The following is a 21,164-nucleotide window of genomic DNA, read 5'->3' on the forward strand; positions in this document are numbered from 1 at the left end:
AGTGGATCACAGATTGAGGATGAAGAATTGGGGTGTCAGGAGTAAGATGGAATCCCCTGCTTAAAAATGAAGAAGAGAAGAAACAAAGCCAGGCACTGTACCTTAGGACTTACTTAGTCCTTCAGGGGTAAAGTCTGCCCTGAGAGCCGAGAACTGTGCCTTGCAAAGATTTTATTACACTACTGATTTTCATGAAACTTAGAGGAATTCTTTTTCTAGAAAGTCTTTGATTTGACTTGATTTTAGTTTTCATTACTTAAGATGTGTCTGTACGAGGGGAGCATTACCTGTCTCAGGGATCGGCATATTAGAAGCACAGATAGAAAGAGAATGAGCCGTGTCAGTCCACAGAGCCATGCTGGTAAAGACGCTGGAGTGGAGCATGTGTCAGCATGCAGCCAGGCCCCGCTCAACAACCGGGCGCCCTGTGTGCAATGTGTTTGTGGAGTTTTGTCATAGCCAAACATGGTGGAGGGTACTTACTGCCAAGACAGCTGCAAGGTTAATAGTCAGCCTGGTCTTACAGGGCCCCGTCGTCACATGGATGAAAATGTCACCCTGTAGCACATGGCTTTATCTCAAGACTTGTGCATTTTTCTTCCAGCTGTCTTTTTCTCGTGAAATGAATTACTACTGAATTCGAATATTTCGCTTCTCCTTCTCAGCTCTTTTCTGTCTGTTGGTGAACCTTATCACCTACGCTTTGGCTTGATTTCTTCTTCTTTTATTATTTTTTTTAATGGTACTGCAGATTGAACCCAGAGACATTCTGTCTCTAAGTTTATACCCTCAGCGTGATTTTAATTCCTATTTGGAAACAGGGTCTTACTAGGCTGCTGAGAGCCTCGCTGCGTTTCCGAGGGGCTTTTTGAGCCTGCGAGCCTCCTGTCTCACCCTCCCAAGCACTGGGATTACAGGTGTGCACCACCTTGTCTGGCTTGGTCTGATTTCCCATCACATGTCTGTGTGCTATGCTCCTCCCCAAATTGGAATAACAGCAGATTTTTTTCTTTTAACCCTCAGGATGGGTGGGGGACTCTTCTTCCTGAAGCTTCATCTTTTCTTGCTTTTTTTTATCCTATGCCCATGAAGATACCCAAATCCAGATTAATGTGATTTCAGATTGAAAAGTTCTGCCAATTTGGGGTTGCTACCAGGTGGGGGGAAAGATAAAAGCTAAAAAGTTGTAACTTTTCAGTATGATGATATTTTTATGTTCAGTGTTCAAAATGAAGAATGATTTTCTCGTCATCAGGAGCAGAGTGGTAGCTACCTAGAATCTTTTCTGCTTCGTCAGCGGAGGGGAGCAAGTTTCTTTTATTCCTCCCCCCTTTTCTTTCCGGTTGCTTACACTTACTTCCTTTTGTCTAGGGAGCTTTTCCAGACTCTCCGTCTCTGCTTCTCTCTTAGAATGTGTTGACCAAGTGTGTGGTCATAAATAAAAGAGGGTCACGTGAAGGCTGGTTCCGATGTCTCAAAGCTTCCCCAAATATGTACATGTATATCTATAAAGGGCAATCTTTGAGAGAAAAAGTAATAAGACCTAGACTTCCACAGTGAGTTCGAAACGAAAACCAGGCAGCTGGATGGAGATGTCTAAGAGCTTCCTCGCATCACAGAAGAAGGGCTGATTCTGTGAAGGATCTACAAGAGTTCCCAGTGGGGGGAGCGAGGAAAGCAAGACTGGCGGGGTCCTTGGCTCGCAGGGCAGAAAGAATTTCAGCATACACTAACGCTAATAAAAGAAAAATATTTAGGAAAGCAAGAAACACATATTCAAGAGAAAATGTGGCCCATTTCTAGAGAGACACATTTGGAAGACTATGTCTTTTGTGAGAGGTGACTAGAACAAGGTGTATGAGGATGACATGTGTCCGGTAGTCAGAGGATAATTTAGCGTGTTTTGGTCTACAGGGTCCTACCAGGACTTCAGTGTCTTATCCGTAGGTATCTTCTGTTCAGACTATTCACAGATGGGTAACAGTATCCAAGAAGACTGTTCTTTGGTTGACACTGTTCACAGGTGGGATGGCTAATAGGGCCCAAAGAGATTGCTTGCTTATTTATTTACTCATTTATTTATCTATCATCTATTTATTTATGGTACTGGGGATTGAACCCAGGGGTACTTTTCCTCTGAGCTAGACTCCCAGCCCTATTTTACTTTTTAATTTTAAACAGAGTTTCATCTCATTGCTGAGGGTTTCACCAAGTGTCTGAGGCTGGCCTGGAACCTGCAATCCTCCCGTCTCAGCCTCCCACGTACTAGGATTACAGGCACGTGCCACCACGGCCGGCTTCATGTGTACTTTTGAACACCATCCCAGGTTCTCTTAGGAGGCATGACGCAATGGATAAAGTGCTTTCCGAGTGTGTGCAGTATGCGGAGTCGATCCATCTAGAATATGACCCTATCGGGCCCCATGGAAATACATTTAAGATTATGTCTAAATGCACAGATGACTTCTCTAAGTACATCTATCTACCCCTGTTGACAGGACTGGCAAAAAATATACAAAGTAGAATAACAAATGAAAATCAAGCACAGTCATCTTTTGGTATATTTTTGGGGCTGGTTCCAGAACCCCCCAGATAACAAAATCTGCCTGTGCTCAAGTCTCTTATGTAAAATGGCATAGAGTTTGTATATAACCTACACAAATATTCCCATATACTTTAAGTCATCTCTAGATTACATAGTAAATGCTATGTGAGTAGTTATTCTACCGTATTATATAGGAACCAGTGACAAGAAAACAAGTCTATATGTTTACTGTAGATGCAAATATTCTCCAAATATTGGCTGTCGTCGACTGAATTCATGGCGGCAGAACCCAGAATACAGAAAGCTGGCTGTATATCTCAGTGCAAAGAGAGAAATAAAGAAGATTCCTTGAATAGCAGAATTCTTGATTCTTGTCCTGGACAACTAGCTCCTCAATGAAGTGGGGTCCTTGATTCATTCTCTGGTTAAAAGAAAAAAAAGTTTAAAAGCCATTGTTATTATGAATTACAAAACATCATATAACATTAAAATGAAAATTTATAGATAAAGTATAAATATAGATAAATTATATAAATATAAATATTATATATTATATAAATATAAAATATAAATATAGATAAAATTAAATAAAACTCAAATTTTACTGAGACAATATTATTAATGCTATTTAATGGGTAAGAAAAAACTAAGTAAATTGTCTGATAGTTCCAGTTAGTTTTTGACAGAATTAAGGCTTAGATTTAGAATTTAAGTGTCTTGAGTCCAAGTTCAATTTTCCTTCCACAATTCTAAACTGACTGTCGTACAATATGAGGGGTATGCCAACCCATCATTCCAAGTCACTAAAAAGTTGAAAGGATTTTCATTTCTTTTTTTTTTTTCTCTTGTTTCTTTGTTTGTTTCCTTGTTTGATATGCTATACTCCTGGCCTAGAATTCTTTGCAGAGTGAATTCACACCAAGTTTACACAGGCTGTGTTAAATGGCGGTGGGCAAATAAATGCCCTAGTTGTTTCTTTCCTGAGACAGTCATTGTTAACGGTATCCGAGTCAATTATCTTTATATGCTCCCTTCAGCTTTACATATAGATGTCAGCCAGTAAGCCAAGCATGGGAAGGAGGGATGGGGAAGGAATGGGGGAGACTGAGTAAGGGCTAACTGGGCGATGTGTGCATGTATGTCTACACAAGTTTTTGTTTTTGTTTTTGTTTTTTACCCCATTATGATGTATGAGTACAATGCACCAATAAAACAAATTTTAAAAAATATTAATGGATTGATACTAAAAATGCCTTAACACGTTAAGATGAAAACCAAATTAAAAATGTATAAAATGCATAAAACCTAAAAAAAAAAGATTAAGGGCCAGGGGAGGGGCATAAGGAATGTCTCTTTTCATACAACGTGTCCTGAATCTTTCCCAGTTTTAAGATTTTTATTGTTATTGCCATTTTTTATATTCAGAGACCATTTTTCTCTGAAACAAATATCAAGTACCAAATTCCAAACAATTGTCACTCAGGCCTGTGAAGCACAAATATAATGCCTAGATTATGGCTTACTGAAATACTTTAAAAGGAATAAAATTGAGCTGGGCGTGGTGGTGCATGCTTGGAATCCCAGTACTTGGAAGGCAAAGACAAGAGGATCATAGGTTTGAATACAGCCTCTCTACTCAGTGAAACTCTCAGCAACCTTGTGAGACTCTGTTTCCAAACAAAACTAATGAAAGAGCTGTGAGTATAACTTGGAAGTAGAATGATTCTGAGTTCGATCCTTAGTACCACTGAATAAGTAAATACATAAATGGCTTATTTATTTATTACTCATTGCCAAATCTTATACCATGTTCTTATATGCTATGGATTTTCTGACTACCTTACAAATTACAACTGTCATTTCCTAATCGAGAATAAAATGTGCTTACCCATCATCTTTTTTAAAAAAATCTATACTTTTCTTCTCATTTTAGTTTGCATTTAACTTGTCCTCATCTAATAGAAAATAACACAATTTTTAGTGCAGATTTAGTAGCCCTAACGTCACAGATACCAAAGCAGCCCCTTTTCTCATCCCCAACCTAAGCTATTTATGCTTATAATGTTGCTTTACCCCCCTTTCTCTTTCTCTCCAAAATTGAGCCACTTTAACATATTTTAAAAATTGTGCTTTAGTGCACTGTAGAACTCAATGGGACACCTTTCTCAAGTCTAAAATGGAAGTGAGAAAATATATGGGCAGAAAGAAAAAGAAGGTCTCACGTGCTGCAGCAGAGACGTCTTCCCCACACTCAGCGCTGGGTTTCAGTTTACAGGTCGTGGCCTCACAGCAGAGATTGGCGCAGGCCTTCAAACACACAAAACAGGGAGAGAAGGCTCAGAGTTTTCTTCCTACAGACCAGGTGCACAGAATTTAGGTTCAAAATCGCAATGAAATGGAATTTTCCTTTTTATTTTTATTTTTTTTTCAGTACTGGGAATGGAACCCAGGGGCATTCTACCTTTGAGCTAAAATTTTAATTTTTAAGCTAACTTGCTTTGTTGGACAATGAAAACTACCTTTTCAAAGACAAAAAATAGCTAAGAGTTTCTCCCAAATAAATTTGGTCTAGGTGGTATTGCAGGTAAGTTAATTAAATTCTTCAGTGGAGATTATTGTTTACACTATTCAAATGGTATGAAAATAGAGATAAAATGATTGTAAATCTCAAATTAATTTTATCAAACCTTCATAATTTCGACAGACCGATAATGATCACACATGCTGTCTCACTGATGAATCTAAAAATGTTGGATATGATATTAGCAAAACCCCAGTTTATTAGTATTATAACTCTTTATTATAACAATGTGGTTTTTCTTCACCAAAAATGCACGGTGGCTAGATTGTTCGGAATAAAGTAACATAATCCATCATTTTAAGAGACCGAGAGGAGAGAACAACAGACATTGTTGTGATCAAGGGTAAAATTAGTTTATAAGCTTCAGCAGCCATTATTGAGTTAGGTAAGCATTATTTGTCATATATGTAAACTATGAACAGAATCATGCATCTTCATAAAGAAATTCTAAATAAAAAATTGTAAAAAAGAATCCAATAGAATGAAGGATAATAAGGTAGAAATTACTTATGTATGTAAACTATGAACAGAATCATGCATCTTCATAAAGAAATTCTAAATAAAAAATTGTAAAAAAGAATCCAATAGAATGAAGGATAATAAGGTAGAAATTACTTATGTTCTATATTTTGTGGAAATTCTAACAAATTACCATGAGACATGGTAAAGAATAATAATTGAAAATTATATACATCATCTTTTCATTGTGTTTATGGGGTATAATTCTCTATCTGGGAACAAACAGAGGATCAACTCCTAAAAATATTTGATGAGTCACTAAGATAACGGTTTAATAGTAAAATGACACCAAAATTAGTAGTGATGAGCCAAGTGTGGTGGCACAGGTTCGTAACCCCAGCAACTCGGGAGGCTGAAGCAGGAAGTTCATAAGTTTCAGGCCAGCCTGAGAAATTAACCTTATCTCAAGATAAAAAGAAGTAGAGGATGGAGCTAAGTGGTAGTAGAGCACTCCCTGAGCACCATTCTCAGTACTACACACACACACACACACACACACACACACACACACACACACGGAAATTAATTAGAACCTAAATACAAAAGAAAATATTATACATATTCATGGAAAATTGGAAAATGTTTAGAATAAACTTTCAAAATGTACAAACACTATATGAAGAATGTTTTAACTTCCCTGAGAAACTTTAAAGGCAGCCTGTCTTTTAAGACTATACTTAGTATTGTGGAAATATACCTAGATATTAAACTGGTTGTAACAAAGGAGATGGTATATATAAAAACATTTTGTAGATAATCTAATGTATATAAATAGCTTCAAACATTAACTATTATAATTATTAGTGCATATTAATTATACAAAATAATGGGTGGATGTGTGATGTTTTCATACATATATATAATGTATTTTAACTTTTTTTTGTCTTAGAAGTAAGATTACTAAGAAAGCAGAATTCTTTCTCAGAAACCTAGTAAGAGATTGCTAGCGAGCAAACATGCTACGAGGGCTTCATTGGGTTACAGAGAGACCTTGAGATTTCTAATGTCAGCAGAATCGTAGTCCTTATCTTAGATGCTGTAAGTGGGTCTATTAGCATGACAACCCACTCTCTACAAGTATATGTTGTTTTTCTTTTGTTTCTCCTTTGTATTATTTAATTCCTGGTTTGCATGTTGCGTTGACAAGATGCCTGTGACTGTCCAGAAAGATCATAGATGACAAGTTATGGCTAATGGTCTACTTCACATTCAACCTTATGACACCAGAGCATCATTCTTCCTGGGTATTGAAGGGTAACTAAAGCTGAGAGTAAACACAAATGCAGATTTATCTTTTACTGTGATATCCAGTTCATCATTAGAATTTCCAAAAGCACATTAAAAAAAATAGAAGGAAGAAAATTGCATAATCCTTATACCCCAGTGAATCTCTAAAACCTGTTAGCTCACATGTATTTTCATACCTTCGGAGAACCACAGTCACAGTCTTCTCCTACTTCCAGAAGCTGGTTCCCACACACTGGGTTTGTTATTATATTTTTAGGAAGAGGTGCTTGCAGCAGGCATTTTGGTTTCTGAGATAGAAGGTATTTTTGAAAATTTGAGAGGCAAGATGTACTGAAATCCTTAGGGAACTTTGAACTGTAACCGGAAAAGTACAGAGAAATGATGTGATATACAATGTGATGGTATTTTTGTGATAGATAAATAAAAAATCTAACTTTTCTAACTATATTAGCCAGTGAAATGGAAATTCTAAATTCAGTAGCTGTTAAGGACCACACGATGTTATACGTGGTGGGCCGCAGAGCGTGCACATTTTGCTACTGAAAATTGTTTTTTCCTCGAGACCCAGAGGTGGAGATGGAAGAATCTAAATTCCCATGGATCTCAGTGCTGTCCTAAATAACAACGGGGATGAATGTCGTTGTGTTACATCCACTCGCCTCACACAGTGGGACAGACATAAAAGATAATAATAATGACCAGTAAAGGGAAATAGTGCTTCGAGAGTTTCTGGATATATTTCTCTTCCTTTTTGTGAACACCTCAAGGACAAGATATGTTTTATTCATCTTTTTAAACTTATGTTTGTATTTATTTACTTCCAATAAGTAGGATCTTTCTGGGCAAGAGACAAGATCATATAGTTAACAGTAGACTAAAATATTTCCAGGGCAAGGATCCCCTGTTTTATTCATTTTTGTATTCCAAGTCCTTGCAAAGTGACTGACATTAGCAGACAATTAGCAAATATATAAAAATGGATTGATTGCTTAATTGATGATGGGGGATATATAAAGGTATAGATATCTTTTTAGCTATGCTAGCATTTTTAGAAGCCATGATGTCACTTTAAGTTAAAGTAATTTTAAGTTTAAATGATATATGGTCACCATAATTTGGAACTCTATCTTGGCATATTTGAAAATCTTTATGATTAAACCTTGATATTTGGTAAAGCCTCTGCGTTAAGAGCCTACCTGGAGGCTGAAGGATGGGATATATAGCCTTTGTGTGTGTATAAGGGGTAGGGATATCCATCCACCATGTACAGAGTACATCTAACTTCTATAATATTTGGAAAATATTGTTTTTAACTCTCGGGAGACACACTCTTACCTTAGATATTGATTCATCACACAACTTCCCGAGGGGCACTTGGTGGTGTACGGGACATCAGGCATTCCGAGAGCATGGCCCAGCTCATGTGATATCACCCCGACAAGAGCCACATTATTTTTATTGGCCTGTAAAAAATGTTACTCCTTATTTTACTCAACTAGTTCTCTATTGTTGCTATGCATTATTTAAAAGAGAATAACTGAGAGACCAAAACTGAGTCATGGAGCTGCTTGCCTGCTGTGGCTGATGCCTGAGCGAACATTTGAAAGAGTTGGATCAGTGCTCAATAAATGTTTGCTGAACTGGTCGACACAACGCTCTTAGGAAGCAATGGGTGAATTGATTACATTCCTCATAGAAAGTGTTGATAGGCGTCATAACAGGGACTCAAGTCTCTAGAACTATGGCGATGATGCCTATGACATTTTTCACACCCCTTTCTTTCTTGTCTGGCCTCTTTGGCCACAGATGCCAAATTTAAATCAGATGACTGCCGGGCGTGGTGGTGCACGCTTGTAATCCCCGCGCTTGGGAGGCGGAAACAGGAGGATCACGCAGGTTTGAAGCCAGCCTCGCTGGCTTAAGAGACCCTGTTTCCAAATTAAAAAAAAAAAAATAGGTCTGGGAGTGTACCCCGGAGGTAGAAGAGTTTCCAGGAACCCCAGTAACATAAAAAAAAATTAGATGACTAATTTAAAGCTATTGCAGGCAACTGAGGACCCCTGGGCCCTGTTTCTGCCTCAATATTTCTGCTTTATTCTGTAACACCAACAAAATCTTGGGCCCTTTTGGCAGGGCTGATGTTTCCTAAACCAAGGAATCTCTAGCACATGATCTACCAGTAATTTCATTTCTATTTTTATTCATGGATTCAGCAAGTGTTCACTGTGCTTACTCTGAACAAAGCACATACTCCTCGTCCTAGAGATACAGAAATGCGGAAGCCGTGGTATAAGTCTACAGACCTCAATAACAGAAACCGAAGACGGGGAACACAAGGAGTTGGAGGCCGCCATTCCCACACGTCCACTTCCGAAGCCGACCCCACTGCGCGAGAGGGACAGAGACGCTGTCACAGGCTGAGTCTTTGGAACCATTAGATTTTGTTAATGATTTTATAGCCACGCTGCCTAGCCTCTTCATTTGCACTTGACCCCAGAAGAGCTTCTACTATCCCTCAGCTTAATGATGACCAGAGATGGCCACCCCACATCCAAGAGCCCATTTTATTGATCTTACAGGGACCTCCAGAAACCTCACTGGTGAATTGCTAATGGTAGAATATCAGAGCTCTGACTACTGATTTGGGAAATAGGGAATGTCTCTCTAGTCCGCCTACATACCCACCCACCCCCGGCCAGCACATGCTCACCTGAGGAGCTGAGCGTGGTCATGAGCCATCTTTTGCCCCCGCTGAGACCAATGCCATCTCAGGAAGTTGTTAAATGTCGTGCCTATGTTGGGTTCCACCTGTATCTTGTCGGCATCTGACCAGATTTCCATGCCTACCAAGGCTACGTGAATGTCGATGGTGTTGTAAATCTGTGGAAAGAACATTTTTTCTTTGTTTAATGCTTCAGAGCTTTTGGTAACCACAAGTGACAGAAACAGGGATAAACCATAGCTGCGAAATTTCCCTTTTGAAAATAGAAATACTAGGAGTTGCTTTTGCTATGGTGAGTGCTTTTGTTTTTGTTGCTTGTGGTTTGGCACTGGGAATTACACCCAGGGGCATTTTATTTTTCCTCTGAGCTACACCCCAAGCCCTTTTATTTTTTAATTTTAAAAAAGGGTCTTGCTAAGTTACCGAGGGTTTCATTAACTTGCTGAGATTGGCCTCCAATCTTTGATCCTCTTGTCCCAGCTGAAGAATTATAAGTGTGTGCCACCACAGTGGGCTCACTGTATGTGCCTTGATGAGCATCCTTGTTCTGCTAACATTTCCCTGGATGGCTGCCCGGATGGCTGCCCTTCCAACACTGGGGCTCCCTTGGCCCCTTGTATGAAGTCACATGAGCCCCGTGCTCCTATGTGAAAATACACACTTGCGTGGCAAACGTCTTACCACATTGAGGAGATTCATCACATCAAACACAAAGCTTCTAATACGAGTGACATTCTCCTTATGAGCCTTATACTGTAAAATACAAAACACAAAGTATCATTAAAAAAGGAAATTGATGGGGTTCAAGATCTCACATTAGATTAAAAAAACTACCCTTTTAATACCAGTAACACTCATTCCTTCCATGGCTACCTTATGTAAGACTGTTTCAACAAATTCTATGTCATATGCATGAGTTTTTTGATAATATAAACATTAGGCACTCATAAAATTTCAATGTTATTCATCCCTAAGTTGAACTAGTAGAATTAATAATTTAAATATTTTAAACCAATTCAATATCAACTAAAGTTTGATTATGAAGAAATATTGACTAGGTAAGAGCATCAATTTTAGTATTTTTAGTACATAGAAATAAAATTTATAAGTTATGTATAATTATGTCTAATTTATAGAATATTTGTATTAAATATATAATTTATGCTGAAATATAAAAATAACTCATGCTTTAATAACCTATCCTTTTATCTTACTTTTTATTTTCATGGTTGATTGGCTCCAGCTATATGGTATTAAATATATTGCCAATAGCTAAGCAGTTGATGACAGATGGTTATTAAAGGGGAATTTTACTCAGCCATAAAGAAAAACACAATTACATCATTTACAGAGAAATGGATGGTACTGGAGGACATTATGATAAGTGAGATTAGTCAGTCACAAAATAAAAAGAAAACAGATGCTTTCCCTATATGCGAAAGCTAGGGAGAAATGGATAACAGGAGGAACTCCAGATGAAGAAGGAGATTCTATAGATGAGCAAATAAGGTGACCTGAGGGGATAAGAGGGGGGAAGAGGGAAATTCTCTAAAACACATGATGTACTTAAACAAACATATCAAAGCCAATTACTAAGCCAAGCATGGGGAGGAGGAATGGGGAGGGAATGGGGCGGGAATTGGGTAAGGGCTAACTGGGTGATGTGTGCATGTGTGTCTCCACCATCTTTTATCCCATTAAGATGTATGAGTAAAATGCGCCAATAAAAATATTTTTTAAAAAGAGGATGGGGGCTGGGCGTGGTGGCACATGTTTGTAATCCCCACGCTTGGGAGGCTGAGACAGGAGAATCGCACAGGTTCAAAGCCAGCCTCAGCTACTTAGTGAGGCTCTCAGCAACTTAGTGAGACCCTGTTTCCAAATAAAATAGAAAATAGGTCTGGGAGTATAGCCTAGAGGTAGAAAGCCTCTGGGTTCCATCCCCAGTACCACCAAAAAAAAAAAAAGAGGATGGGGATTGAAGACTATTGCTGACAACATAGAGCAGCCAAGAAAAGCAGGTGGACAAAATTTATTATTAACAGAAGGTTACTGCTTTTGCTTGGTATGCAAACTTCAAAGCTGAGTAAACTGTCCAAGGGACACGTGTACTTCATACTTACAAAGGCATTATCCAGGACCAAATAGAGATCAATGTATTTCTGCACCCGAAAAAGGTCTTCTTGCTTTACAAATAATAAAACGAGCATTGTTAATGATTATCTTTATCTGAAGGGATTCAAAATTTACACAATGACTTTTTCCAGTAAGAAATTAAATTGAAGAATAAGTAAATACATTGCAGGCTTTGTACAGGACAGTCACTGCTGAGCAGATCCACAGATCCTGCGTCACTGCTGAGACGGTTGGGATAGATGACGATGTGGAATGCCACGCTCACCTCCTGGCTTTTGAGGGACCTAGAAGTCCGAGGATGGCCTCGTTTCCTGCCAACTGCTCTCACACCACACGCGTGACTTGCAGTGTTTGTTTCCTCCTGGTCACACATGAGGATCGCATGTTCTCTCTGGTCTGTGCTTTCCAGAGGCTTTATCAGGTATCTTTGCTGATGATGTGTGAAGTATCCTCTGTAAGGCAGAGGGCTTAGATTTCAGTATTCCCCGACACGCAGGCCATGCCTGCTGCCCAGGATGGAGCAATGACTCTCGCTCCATCCCGATTCCACACGAGTTTCTGTTCATTTAATTTGTAATCAGTACTTGCCAATATTAAGAGGAAGTCTCTGCTATTTACCTAGAGAATTCTGAAGAATCACTAAAATAAAGCAATCCCAAAGGAATGTGGACTGGACACCATGAGCTTGATAAGTTTTCCCAAGGTTTATTTATCTAACAAATATTTCTTGGCAGAAGCTAGGAATACGGTGGTAAAGTAATGTTTAGATAGTAGAACCCCAGATGAGAGAAAGAAGGGTTAGCAAGTCAACCAGAATACAGATTGGGTCTAATAGTGGCTTAAGGAATCTAGTAGTGGCTTAAGATAATAGTTAAGAAATAAAAAGTGCATCTATGTGATGTAATATTACAAACCTGATGTAAAAGCCACTAAAAACTATGTCTGTGAAGATATTTTATGATATGGAAAAACATATGGTATCTTATTAAGTATAAACTATGTCAGAAGAGAAAGTATGTATTTATTTCATATTTCAGTCATGTATACCAACAAGCATAATAAATGTGAATACTAGTGATCATTCAGAGGTAAAATTTTATGGCATCATTATTCTTTAATTGTCTTTTTTTCTTACTCTGAATTTCCCCTGATTGATAAGAATTATCTGCATGAACATAAATATGCACAGTTGTACTTTAAAAATTAAGTTTAAAAGACAGTTGCAGGTTAGAATTCCTTTCTGATACTGTTACTCTTATGTTTATAGGTTGAGTTTATTTTAGTTGTTAGTTAAGAATGTCTACAACATTAGGGTGAAGTAAAATGTCAACATCACTTAGTAAGTGAAATCTGTATCCTGATTAAGAATATGTGTTCCAAGCAGGGCATGCTGGTACACAATTATAGTACTAATACTTGAAAGGCTGAGACGGGAAGATTGCAGGTCCTCAGCCAACCTTTTCTACATCTACTTAGTGAGGCCTTCTGTAACATAGCAAGACCCTGTTTTAAAATAAAGAATAAATAACGCCAGGCGTGGTGGCGCACGCTTGTTAATCCCCGCGCTTGGGAGGCAGAGACAGGAGGATCGCGCAGGTTCGAAGCCAGCCGCGCTGGCATAAGAGACCCTGTTTCAAAAATATAAAATAGGTCTGGGAGTGTAACCCAGAGGTAGAAGGGCTTCCAGAAACCCCAGTACCACCAAAAAAAAAAAAAAGAATAAATAAAAATAACTCTGGGGTGTAGCTTGGAGGTAGAATGCTCCTGGATTTAATCCCCAGTACCAAGAAAGAAAGGAGATGAAAGAAAGAAAGAGAGAAAGAAAGAAAGAAAGAAAGGAAGGAAGAAAGAAAGGATAAAGAAAGAAAAAGAAAGAGAAAAAAGAAGAAAAAGTTTTATAAAAAAGAATATGTGTTCTGAGTTGCTTTTTTAAGCCAAATGCTCTGGAATCTATCAACATAATGTGGATTACTATGACCTACGATTACTTTGGATGAATGAACAACTCAGCAGTTCAGAAAATCTTTAAAAAATCAGACAGGATGCCTCCAGAAAGTGAGAAAGAAAGATGAACTTGGAAACAGACCCAAATATCTCCACGGTCTCTCACTGAAACTGAGCTGGGCCTGACTTCTAAGGTAGTAGATGAGGAAATGTTTGTAACTAATTCTCCACTTTAGCCATATATATTCAGCAATTTCTGAAGAAGAAAAAATTACCCACATAGTAAGAAGACATAATACTCAGGAAGATAATTGTGGATAGCCAAATGTTGCTTGATATTGAATATTGTTGGTATCAATTCTCACCTCAGTCCGTCACAGGTACTAATTCTGGCAACAGAGTCCTTTTCATTTAGGACATGACCTTCATAGTAACAGTGTTTCTGGAGTAGAAAAACATATATACATATATACCTTAGATACATGTTTATATAGACATACACTGTGAGAGTAAGGGACTCACAATAGTGGGGAAGCCACTATCTTAAATATGGAGGGCAGGTAGAAGGAGTGATCATGCCCCCAACAGTTCCCAGAAGCTAAAGCAGCAAGAACTTCAGAGGTCTGTTGACTTGTACCACGATCGACCTTGGACACCCTCCATGTTCAGCATGTGCAGTGTTTTTCTGTACTGAGGTAAAATCGAGGAGGTTGTACTTAAGTGGGCTCATGTGAACGCAGATGCTTTCTCTGAGGAGCAGCAAACCCCTCAGGTTGTGGGGCTGATCTGCAAGAGTTCAGCTCCCTGTGTTGAGTGCCACAGGCACTGAGCCTCCTCTTCCATGATCATCTATGCCATGATTCATTCTTATTCATAGTCTCTCTCCCTCCCCCCCTCTCTCTCATAAGTGGGGACTGAATCGAGGCGTCACATCCCTAGCTCCTTTCTTCCTTCCATCCTTCCTTCTCTCTTCCTTTCTTATTTTATTTGGAAGTAGGCTCTCACTAAATTGTTGAGCATCTTTCTAAGTTGCTGGGGCTGGCCTTGGACCTGCAATCCTCCTGTCTCAGCCTATCAAATACTGGGATTACAGGCATGTTCTACTGGCTTATCCCATGCTTCTCTAGTCTAAAAACTAGTTCCTAGCATTGCCGTATAGGATGACGATTTTACCAGGTACAAATATATTAATTCAATAATTGATATTCCATTGTTAGCTATAGAATAAATGCATCTATCTTCATCAGTAAATAAGGGCATGGGGTTTCAAATAACCTTAGGAGAGAGTATTTCTAACCTATGAATAAATTGGTCTAGACACAAGTAGGCTTCTTGTAATTTCTAAGAACTCAACACAGATGCCTCCTCTTGCTCCTCCTTCTAAAAGCTGGTTGTGATTTTTTTCCACCTGTTATCTCAGCAGTCACAAATGAATGTTATGGTTTCAGGTCATGTGATTGTTTTCAAAGTTATCTGTGGACCTATGCATTTTACCAAGCAAGGGCAGATCCCAGGAAGAGTTCGGAGAAGCATCGCCCTTACCATGCTCTGAGAGCTTTTGCGGACTTCCTCTCCTCCCGGTGAGTAATATGTTTCAGTGTAGTCTGGTCCCAGGATATGCCTTTAGGGAGCAGAAAACTGCATGATACATTCAGCATGGTGACAAAGGCTGATGTACCTGACATAATCTCCAGCACTAAAGGAATAATAATGTCTAGAATGAGGAAATAGTTGACATTGGGACCATTCATTCTTCTCCAACATGGGAACCCTGCTGCTGGAGTAAATCAAAGCATTAGTCATGCCCAGTAAATCCAAAGGGAGAAATGTCTTCATCTACTTTTGTCTGCAGATTCTTTGCCTTCAAATGTGTCACTTAAGGATTCTTTGCACCAATTATATGACCTTCAGAACTGGGTCACAAGTGTGCACAAGGAACCAGTGCCCTCTGAGGAGGTGGACCGAGTCCTCTAGAGCTCAGAGGAGCCCCATCCCCTCGGATCAGCCCTGGACACACAGTCCTATAAAAATAGTGGAAAGTCACATCTAAGGTTGGAGTTTACCCAAGAAGAAACAGTTTTCAGTACATTATAAACAGTTCAAGGAAGAAAGCTATTTATATAACCAGCTCTTTTACATTTTGCATATAATTTCCTAGGAAAGTATCAACCTTCTTAGGTAACATTAACACAAATTAATATAATCTAAAGCTCAATGTGCTTTGTGTCCTCTATTTTCAACCACACTAGACTGAATATAGTGCCAGGAAGATTCCCCCCACACACACACATTCACACACCACACACACACACACACACACACACACACACACACACACACACTATAATGATTCAGCTTTCAGAAAGAACAACTTACTTGGTTTTTTGTAATTGAAGGATGATCTCTTCTCCATTTAATATAATCTGGTACTGAACTTCAGGTGCGTATCTTTCCTAAAAATAATTAATAATGTAATTGTATCGTATAATTTATATTTGGAGTCCATATAATTATAGTGTAATGATAATATACATGATATATATTAGGAAAACACTTACAAATGCATATAGGCCAAATGCAGTTCTTTTGTGCTTTTAATAAGACAGACATTTTTACTTTTAAATCAATCCAAATGTACTAAGGAAAACCAATAATAATGTACAGCATTAAATAAAATAAAACTAAGCCAGGCGAAGTGACTCATGCTTGTAATCCCAGTACTTGGGAGGCTGAGACAGGAGGCGTGCAAGTTCCGAGCCAGCCTCAACAGCTTAGTAAGGCTCTCAGCAACTTAGTGAGATCCTGTTTTCAAACAAAAATATAAAACAGGTCTGGGGGTGTAGCCCAGAGATAAAAGGCCACTGGGTTCTATCCTCAGTACCGCAACATAGAATTATAAAATAAGGGAGATATTTGTAACAATGTAGAGAGTTAATAACTTTAATAAATGAAAACATTTTAAGCAATTGAAATAAAGTTAAATTCTCCAACATAGACAAAATGGCTAAGAGAAAGGAAGTCGACTAGAGAAAGGTGGGATGTGGGGAAGACTGAGAAGGTTAGTAGTAGGAACAGCTCCTGCTAAGGGTGGCTACCCTTCCTGGAATCTTCTGTTCCCCCTCAAAATGTGTAGAAATCTCAGGCATTTTTACCTTTTCCAAATTATGGAAGCAGTTATTTCCCTGCTACTAAACTGGAAAGGCGTTCTGAGAAATCAGATGCTGTCTTTTGGATGAAGAAGATCTGTGTAAAGAGGCGTCAAGACAAAGCCGTTGGATGCTAACTGTGCCATCACTTCTCTTGGTGGAAGAGACTTGGTCTCTTGAGATTGTAGAATCCGCCACACACTGTCCTCGCCATCGCTTACCTCTTTGCCTCGCCTCCTGGTTTGGTTGCTGTCCATCTCTCCTTTATGTGTAATGTGTAGTTGTTTAGGATAAACGATTCCACGGAGCTTTAATTCAGGAGTTTGCTTCATTGCCATTGCTAGAGAAAGAGAGATACTGTTGATATAAAAGACTTAAAGGTTTTTGCTTTGTTTTGTTTTGGCTTGGTTAGCTGGTTTGTTGAAAGGATGTTTAGAATCTAGAGCATGACATTAATAGATCCAGTTGAAGCTGGACATGGTGGCACACGCTTGTGATCCCAGTGCTTGTAATCCCAGTACTTGAGAGGCTGAGAGAGGGGGATCGCAGGTTCACCATCAGGCTCTGCAATTTAGTGAGACACTCTTTCAAAGTAAAAGAATAAATAGGGCTGTGGTTTTAGCCCAAATGTAGAACGCCCCTGTGTTCTATCCCCAGTAACACACACACACACACACACACACACACACACACACACACACTCACACACACATACACACAACTTGTATTTCCGACATTATCTTTGATTACAATTTCTTTTCTATCTCAGCTCATTCTACAAATACATGCTAAGGATGAAAGAGTTCTTTAGATGATCCACTGTGTATACAAACCCTGGACCACTGAGAGCAGAAATGTTTAGTCTTGATCTAGAAATTGGTGGGCTAGGAAGTCTGGCTGACCTAATCCAGTCCCTTCTTTCCCTACAGTCCCCTTCAAAACTGTGATTTTCCTCTTTTCTCTCAATACTCCCAGGGCCCTCTGCTTTTCCTTTTCTCTGTATCTTTCTCACTGTGGCAAGACACCTGTCTACCCACCCCAAAAGTCAAATTTTTTCTATGAAGCCAAGGATTCATTCTTAGGAGAAACTCTACTCGCAGTGGTTCTATACTCCCCTGTGTGCCAATAGACCACGATGCTCTTTCTCCTACTGATAGTTCCTTCAGGGCTACAGATTCCTCAGGGAATAAAGTTTTTGTTGCCCTCTCTTGGGGAAATTTTAAAGCAACTGAGAGAACGAAAAAACGTTTCTAAATGTGCTTCTTGCTGTACATGAATTTACATCATATAGACAGTTTTTGTTGCTTATAAATAGTAGGAAAAAATACTGGCCAAAGATGTGGTCTTATACCCTAAATGACCTTACAGAAGTCACTTTGTCATCTCATCATTCATTGTCCAAGACAGAGATTTATGTAAAACTTGAGTGAGATAAAATATCTAAAATTATCTTGCACCATTCTAGGAAAAATGGAAGCATGCTTTTTTTTTAAATCCAATTGTTCGTAGAAGGGCGATCTTATTTTTGAAAGCTCACACTTTCACCCATAAATGTCTGGGATTAAAGCCAGTTTCCCATTCACTGTGACAATCTGAGTGATTTGGAGACACCAAGTGATTCTACACTTGCCTGCTATAAGAAACTGAAGTTGTTTTGATGCACTATCCCGTGGTACTTTAATTCAGGAGTTGGTTTTATGGCCATTACTAGAGAAAAAAAGATCATATTGACATGAAACGTTTAAGAGCTGGGCGTGGTGGCACATGCTTGTAATCCCAGCATTTGGGAGGCTGAGTCAGGAGGATCAGAGTTCACAGACAGCCTCAGCTACTTAGGCCCTTTGCAACTCAGTGAGACCCTGTTTCAAAATAAATAATAAAAATAGGGCTGGGTATGTATCTCGGAGGTAGAATGCTCCTAGGTTCCATCCCCAGTACAAAAAAAAAAAAATGATTTAAGGAGACGCGAACTGAAGAGAAACAACAAAAGAAGAATTCTCGGGACTGATTTGTCATGTACTAAAACAAAATCTAAAACTGCATTATTAATGTTCTTTTTGCAAAAGAGAGTATGAATCCATTAATGAGAAAAGCCATGGGCTTGAAATAAAAAATTAGAGTAAAATGAAATTGGTGTGAATTTAATAACATCTAGTCCCAATTCTAGGGCTGACCATCAAATTTTAGGAAAGCCCTCCAAGTATCTGGTTTCGTACCTTATTATTTTCTCTTAACATTATTTGGATTTGGGAGAATTTTATAAGAACAGATTGCAATCTGATTTAGCCAAAGGCCTTTGCAAAACTTGTAAAGTAAAAACTAAATCCAATAGTGTCTTGTTTAATGAATACAAAAATCAATTCACAGTAGAATGGAAAAAGACTATATATTTTATTTCCTTCTCTTTCTTTGCTTACCTGCCTGCCTTCCTCCCTAGTTTCTCTTTCTTTCTTTCTTTCTTTCTTTCTTTCTTTCTTTCTTTCTTTCTTCTAATCTATCCATCCATTATCTACCTACCTACCTACCTACCTACCTACCTACCTACCTACATATCCATCCATCTATATATCATTATCTATACAGAAAGATACATAGATATAATATATTATATATGTTAAATATTTAACTATTTGCATATTGGAACATGATTAATACTACAGAGATGCAACACAGCATAACAAAGTGGATTGTGAGTGAGGAGTGAAGGGGGTATTGTACTTTTAAAAAAGATAATGTCGGTATTTTGAACTGTGTGTTTTAGAAAATACAATGATAAGGGCTGGAGGTGGAGCTCAGTGATGGAGAATGCATGCTCATGCAAGACCCTGGATTCAATCACCAGCAACAACCAACACAACAACCAAAGAATGATAGAATTAGTAGGGTTATTTAATGAAAGATACAATTTCAGAGACATCCTTACTAAATTGCTAGGCAAATCCAGTCCTGACCATGAGAAGACTTTATGGGAATTGAGTCAATGGATTTGAAAAGCCTTCATTGAGCTATCTGTATGCACAGCATAATGATGAGTTTAATAATTATCTTATTTTATCCTTTCTTTTTGTACTGTATTAGGGCACAACAATGCGAGAAACATAAGAAATATAAAGTCTAGCACCATCCCTAAATATACAACTTTTCTTCAGTATCATTAAGCTAGTGATAATTTTGTAATGAGTTTAGGTAAATTCTTAGTTATGTATTTTACCTGACACTAAATGGAATTTACTGAAAATGTGTTTATGCATGGAAATGTGCAGGTTTGCAGCATTTGATGTCTAACATGACTATCATGTGACCAGTAGTAAAATAATCAGCATTCGCATTAATGGGATAGAAAGAGCATATATAAAATTGTTTTATCTATCAATATTTAACCAAAAAAAGAAGTTATATTTCTAGCACTGGTCCTTATGACCTTGTCATTTTACCTTTGAGAATATTACTCAGGGAAATTTCCAAAAATGTAGATTTTTCAAACAGGTCTTGATTCATGAACATATTAATAAAAATTTGTTCCTAATAAAAATATAAATAAAGCAATAAATAAATTTATTTCATCTACTTTGGGAAATATTGTGAAAATGTGAATTTTATATATTAAAATATATAATAAATTTAAAAATTATGACAAACTTAGAATAGATGTTTTATATAAAGTAATTTAAAATATCTTCACTCAAAAAGTGTAGATACGGATATACTGATAGTGTTTTTTAGAGAAAAAGGTAGGAATACTAAAATGTACAGAGTATTGATCTTTGGATCATAGAAGCATATGTCATTTTCTTAAAGTGTACTTTAAATAGCCATCAAGTAACTTGAGTTTTATATAAGATGCTGATATAGATGTGCTTACCTTGAGTTTGAACCATGAGCCAGAGTACAGGAAGCAGGACCCAAGACATGGCTGCTGCAGGTAGCTGGGAAGAGCCAGGCAGCAGGCAGATGTGGTCTCCCCACTGCCTGTTTTTATCTTCCCCTACTTCTCTTTAGAAATTGGAAGAAAAAAAAAAGACCTCAAACTTTTCTTTTGAGATTGGGGAACCTTTCCTAATGGTGTTGGGAAATTGCCAAGAAATTGCAGCGTGGAGGTCATGAGAATGTTCCTCTTTTATGAAAGGTATTTATTTATGTTTGAGTTTCCTGCTCATTAAAATCTTACATCTGGAGAGCTGCCTGTCTTGAGTTCTCCCAGAGTAATAGGAATATACAAATTGAAACTGAGTTGCTTGTATGAATAATTACACATGTATTTGCATATCTACAAATTTAAAAATATACCAGAATTCTGTGCATATTAGAGAAATCAGCACAGAG

At 38.1% G+C, this 21,164-nt stretch overlaps 1 protein-coding gene across 1 annotated transcript in view; it reads right to left on the reverse strand.

Annotated features, from left to right (window-relative positions):
* Window positions 1–1,613: 1,613 nt before the first annotated feature.
* ADAMDEC1 (ADAM like decysin 1) overlaps window positions 1,614–21,164 on the reverse strand; it is a gene marked incomplete at both ends in the record, with an annotated part of 31,481 nt that continues 11,930 nt past the window's right edge. The window contains 14 exons of the mRNA XM_080710209.1: window positions 1,614–1,735; window positions 4,768–4,852; window positions 7,070–7,247; window positions 8,229–8,356; window positions 9,197–9,278; window positions 9,604–9,773; window positions 10,297–10,368; window positions 11,739–11,801; window positions 12,017–12,203; window positions 14,061–14,137; window positions 15,238–15,316; window positions 16,072–16,148; window positions 16,991–17,181; window positions 20,704–20,834. Of these exons, the coding sequence (XP_080566335.1) occupies window positions 1,614–1,735; window positions 4,768–4,852; window positions 7,070–7,247; window positions 8,229–8,356; window positions 9,197–9,278; window positions 9,604–9,773; window positions 10,297–10,368; window positions 11,739–11,801; window positions 12,017–12,203; window positions 14,061–14,137; window positions 15,238–15,316; window positions 16,072–16,148; window positions 16,991–17,181; window positions 20,704–20,834 (1,642 nt within the window). The remainder of the gene's footprint in view (window positions 1,736–4,767; window positions 4,853–7,069; window positions 7,248–8,228; window positions 8,357–9,196; window positions 9,279–9,603; window positions 9,774–10,296; window positions 10,369–11,738; window positions 11,802–12,016; window positions 12,204–14,060; window positions 14,138–15,237; window positions 15,317–16,071; window positions 16,149–16,990; window positions 17,182–20,703; window positions 20,835–21,164) is intronic.

This window comes from Muscardinus avellanarius (assembly GCF_963383645.1).
Source record: "Muscardinus avellanarius genome assembly, chromosome: 14".
In the NCBI taxonomy this organism is placed as follows: Eukaryota; Metazoa; Chordata; class Mammalia; order Rodentia; family Gliridae; genus Muscardinus; species Muscardinus avellanarius.